This window comes from Thunnus albacares, chromosome 9, assembly GCF_914725855.1.
Source record: "Thunnus albacares chromosome 9, fThuAlb1.1, whole genome shotgun sequence".
In the NCBI taxonomy this organism is placed as follows: Eukaryota; Metazoa; Chordata; class Actinopteri; order Scombriformes; family Scombridae; genus Thunnus; species Thunnus albacares.
Genome location: NC_058114.1, coordinates 30,066,704 through 30,072,337, shown reverse-complemented (window position 1 = coordinate 30,072,337; position 5,634 = coordinate 30,066,704). Strand labels below are relative to the sequence as shown.

The 5,634-nt window shown below is 36.2% G+C and overlaps 1 protein-coding gene across 1 annotated transcript; it reads right to left on the bottom strand.

Annotated features, from left to right (window-relative positions):
* Nucleotides 1–333: 333 nt before the first annotated feature.
* On the bottom strand, nt 334–4,542 carry LOC122989093 (E3 ubiquitin-protein ligase Siah1-like). The gene is made up of 4 exons (XM_044361771.1): nt 4,436–4,542; nt 3,454–3,529; nt 2,613–2,837; nt 334–1,556 (listed from the first exon to the last, which is right to left on the bottom strand). Exons 2-4 carry the CDS (start codon nt 3,514–3,516, stop codon nt 1,179–1,181), a joined length of 666 nt encoding a protein of 221 aa, XP_044217706.1. The 5' UTR covers nt 3,517–3,529; nt 4,436–4,542; the 3' UTR covers nt 334–1,178.
* Between the last annotated feature and the right edge of the window lie 1,092 nt (nt 4,543–5,634).

Genomic DNA, 5,634 nt, shown 5'->3' with positions numbered 1-5,634 from the left:
TTGAATAACTTTTGTCCGGACTTTTGCACTTTATCAATGTCATTCAGTATAACAAAGGTTTTAAAAAAAAGCCATTTTAATGCATATCACATCATGGTAATCATGTGACAGTGTGTGACATTACAAAGAAGACCCATTGAACACCCTCTATCAATGTGATGAGGTGAGTAAATCTCTGAAATATTTAATGATTTCACCTTTTCACATTCTAGTAACCTTTGCAACAAAGACATGTCCTTCAACACAGAAAGCATACTTTTAATGTTATTATTCTATAAAAAGCTATATTAAATATGAAGAGTAAGGATAATGTTTATAGGTCAAGGTCATTACTTTATATAGGTGTCCAAGGAAATGGCTGCTAAATATAATATAATTTATGTATGAATTCCGTCCTTCAGTATCATGCTTTTGTCCTTTAACACAACAAAAGTTTCATTTTATACCACAATGTCACCTGTTATGCTGACTGACTGTAGCTTTGTTTTCCCATGTTTTCACTAGTTTACAACATTTAATCATGCAATTCATATGTACTTGTTGTATGAATACTGAATATTATCATTTTAAACTATTGTATGGCATTTTAAGGTATTTCAAGGCACATTAACTTCATAATGTAGATGTTATTGTCTAATAAGGAGAGAACTGCATAGCATAGACAAAAGAGTAATGCAGATCCATGTCATTCAGGGTAACAAAATATTGTCATACAGCAGAACAGTATTTTATATTAGAATACAATAACTTTGTTTTGTTGACTCAGAGAGACAAAAACAAAATCTCAAAGGATGAAGTGAAAGATATTTTCATAGATTTTTGCACTTTTTTCAGTGTAAGGCAGTAAGTTTTTGTAAAAAATCTTCAACAAATTTTGAGTTGTACCCATGACACATAAAATATGTGGTATTCAAAATAAAATAATGTCATTTTTTCTGAGTATTTATATTTCTGCCAGTCTGAGTATGGATATATAACCTTGTGATTATGAAAAATGGGCATAAAATGTAATTTTTTTTAAAAACACTTCACACATACATTCATATGTACATTCATAAGAATCATAATAAAAATGAATTATTGGCTTTATTCTTGAATATAACTAATATAAGGGTGTAGGTGACAAACCAGTAAATATAAAAAAAGCCTTTTAGGGAAGTGTAATTGTTGTTTTATATTTATGATACGCCTTTGAATATGGTTAGGTTCATGTCCAGGTTGTTGTTCTCAGTCAAAAGTTGTGCGACAGATGTGTCAAACACTAGGCAGTCACTGTTCATGATGTCTGTGGTGATGTCCTCGTCCATAGAGCACGGCCTGGCCTCCCAGGTCAGGCGGTGCTTGTGCCCGTTCAGCTCCAGCCGGTAAACAAAGTTCTCGGCTTGCTTGCGAGTCCCAATGAGCTGCACAATGGCAAAGAACTGGTAGTGGCCATTGTACCTTTCTCGCTTCTCCAGGACCATCATGAAGTCGAAGCCGAAGCACGATTGCATCATTAGCCAGTTGAACTGACCTGGCCGGTTAATATATGTGGCCTTGAAGGGGATGTCCTCCCCCTGGAGAAAGACAGACAGACTGAACAGCTTTAGTCATAATTTCTTGAAGCTTCAATATAATAGGAAGTGTTTTAGAACCGTTTCCCACACTGCCTTGCCTAGAGCATGCATGGCATTTCCAAAAACCTAACACTGCTTACTTGTATACTTTTAGAGAATGACTCATTTTAATCTAGTTGTTTTTACCCTATATCAACAGTTTATAAATATGGTGATGTTGATGAGTGTGCATGAGACTGATGGAAAATACCAACTGTTGTGATGTATGCAGGATCACATAATATTTAGGATGGTGAGAATGCAGGAGGCAACAGTTGCCTTGTATAAACAGAATATCATGTACAGGAGTGGGATTGTTGGTAGATGTAGTGTGGTGGTGGATATAATTTAGTGAAGAATTATGATCACGCTGATGTTTCCTCATTCTTGTCATGTAGTGATAAATTAAAATGAAGCACAGAGTAATTTCTGCAGACTAAGATGCTGTTATTGAACTTTGGAAATGGCAAATGATAGCAGAAGTATTTTTAAGTTTTTGGGTGTTGACATCCTGAAAAGGCAAATTAAGACGGGACAAAAAACAGAACCCTAAAGCTGGAGCAAACAGTAGATTGTGCTCATGACAATTCATATCCAAGTCAGATTAAAATGACTAAAACATACATAATGTAATCTGTAATATAACATCATGCATTTATAAAAGAAACGTAATCAGTCTGTGGAACTATCAGAGTATCCGAACTATGACCAGAAATCATGTCTCATTATGGCAGGGTAGATGACAACATATGCAGTATCTAAATAGAGTTGACATTTCCATTTTTGGAATTATTCAAAATGTAACATCATTTATAGGTTTAGTGGAGTCAGAGGCATGGTTGTGTGAAGTCTGTCTTGTTTCTGACCCTGCCCAGGGGACAGGACATTAAGTAAGACTTTACCCTGAAGGATTATTTATCACCCAAAACACAAAACACCCTTTTACAAAATGAGCAGTATGGCAACTCATTTCTGGTACGTGGAGAGATGGGGAAGGGGCCACAGTGGCAGCCTGACCTGTGTCATGATGATGGACTTATGCTGATCCATCAGGTGAGGCAAGACAGTGTCCAGAGAGCCCTGCCAACTGCAGAAGGCTCTGGGGCAGGGGCAGGGGTACTGCCGGAAATCACACAGCTCTTCGTGCTCCGTCTTGTCAGTGTGAGGCAGGGTGACTTCACAGCCTGATGAGGTGTTCTTGCAGGGGAGGAGGACAGAGTTTGCCACCTTCTCTGCACCCGTCTGCCAAAGAGAACAGGTCAGTTGACCTTTTTACATAATCTTGAATGAAAATGGGAATATCCCAGAGAGCTTCACCAAACTCTGGGGAATCCCCCTTTTTCATCAGAGAACATTTTAACATAATATTAAGAGGTCTTCAACGAAAGCAGAAAGTTTTTTCACTCTGTCCAGTGTTTCACATTGTGTTTTGTATTGTATTTAATGAGATGAGTTTCCATATTAACTATTCTTTTGCACTTGCATACTTGTAAAAAAACGGTCAGAAACAGATTTTCTGCTGTGTGGGAATTTTACATAGTAGAAAAAAGTGTCATAAGTTCTGTAACTTTCTGCACTTTATTTTGTTTTAATTTGGAGAAATTGTTTAATCTGTTTGGTGTTGTATATGCAAACCATTATGTTGTTTATTAAAGAAGATATACATTTTTTAAATTAATTAATTAATTTTTTATTTTTTTTTGTAGGCTGTTAATTATATCAAACTAAAAAAAAAATCAACCAAGAAAAATGCAATCAGTGCATCCCTACACATTTTTCCTGGCAACTAATTTACACATTACCACCAAAGAAACTTTCTAACTCTACATGTAGTGGCTTTAAAGTAACAATCACCTACCTCTGGCGATGAACTCATTTTGCTGATGCTGTTACTCTTTTCTTCTACCTGATATTCCTCCATCCGTGAATCAACTCTGACATTGTAAAATAAAGACAGTAGTTCAAATAAAGACAATAACATTGTGTCCGAAATCGCATACTATGCACTACATACCCAATATGTGTACTATCGTTAAACATACTTTTATGTGAATAAACAGTAGTATGTATCTTTCCAGATGCACTGAGCCATAATTATCACATCACTTCATAAAAAAATATATATAAATATATGATATTAAAAAATATATTACACCTAGCAAAGCATTATTGACGTTATGCCAGAGCTGTCTTAGTTGCTTTCCGCCATTGTCTGTTATGTTGTTGTCATTGTCACTACTGTATTGCATATTTATGCCGGCATAGTGTCTAGTGCTTGCACACTGTAATATTTCCCTGGAAATAGTATGCATTTTATGTACTATTGCTTTGATACTAAGGTTTCAGACATACTAAAAATCTTACACAGGGCACAAAATTAGCATCAGTCACCAGCCAAATGCTGGTAATCTAACTTATTGAGTGGCTAGTAAAATTTGAACATTCCCTAAGCATTTGGCCAATGGACAAAAAAGTAAATTTTTTGACTAGACTACCTTGAGCCTGAGGCGGTTATATAAGATGAAATGCCCACATGAATAAATAAATGTATATTTTTGTTTTGAGTGTGACTGTTCATTTTTCACTGTGAAAACATTAGATTGACAAAAAAAAATCTTGACATCCACAGCAGTTTTTCAAATCAGTTGATCTCACTAAATACCAAATAAGTTTTACAGTGTAACTCTGATAACCAAACTCCTAGTAAACTAACAGTGGTTGCCAGTCAAGCTCTAGCGATCACACAAAGTTTGTTTGTCTTGATTTAAGTTTTCTTGATTGTTTTCTTAGACCATCAACTACAAGTGACAAACAGCTAAATGAAGTTTGTTTTTTCCTACCGTTTATGTGAATGAAGTTTCTTTAACCACTGCTTCACGTAGGTCTGAGTTAGAGAGGTTTGATAGATGCACAGGTGGTTTCCATGGTAACAAAGGGTGAATCCAATTCAAAAAGCAGTCTAAAAATAAACATGCCAATATCATGAAGTGTTCCATGCACTAAAACTGCACACTGAGCAAAACTTTGAGCTGTTGTGATTAACTAATTTGAAATAATGGAAAAAGAACAGGTGATTAGTGGATTACAAACAAGATTGTTATAGGAATTTATTTGATAATGTTGAAGGATTCTACAACGATGTGCTGCCATGCTAGCAAAATGTTCAGACCTACAGAATGCAGTGTGTTAAAAATCAAGTGGCAACCAGTTGGCCAATGAGAGCTTTTTCACTCTTCTGTGGTGTGAGAACCTAATAGAACTTCACCTCATCATATCTAATGAAACTGAATCTGCTGCATGTTGTTGTGGTTCAATTCCACCGCATCAAAGGTCCAATAAGGGTGCATTACATGATGATATTTCACCATGTAATAATGTCTTTAAACTTGAGCATAAAAGGTACAATAGCCAGGTGGAGACACTGGTGTAAGTGTGCATTAATGAGTTCTTCAGTGCAATCATTGTTGAAATTGTTTGATTTTATAATTGTTCTGTCGGAGACTTGATATCATGACAACAACTGATTCAGTTTTGTGGTTCTTACCTCAGTGTTTTTGGGATAGGTTTGTTTAAAACAGGCATGTTTGATGTCATAGTGGCATTTTGCATTCCCGCTCTTCATTATGGCCACTGTTTCATTGCAAATCAAGCACAATGGTCTCCAACTTCCCCTCGGGCAAAATTAACACATATTCCTTCGTCCAGTCATCCTTAAATGCACATTTTTCACTGTTGAACAAGCCATTTTCAATTGTCAAGTGTAGCTCCTACATTCAACAACACCCTTACTAACTGTGGCAGGTAGTGGGCACCTGAATGATGACAGCTGAGGTGACGTGATAGTGTTGTGTCACTCAAAAGTCCGCTTTAAATTGTTATTCGGTCCAGATCCAGACCTGTGTTGTCAGGGCCATTCATGACAGTCTGTTTATTGTTGGTTTTATCTATGAACTGCTGCACTGATGCAAATGGATTCCTAAAACAGCAATTGTGAAGAAACAAAGAAACAGCTTTGGGTTTTTGTGAAAACACAGAAACT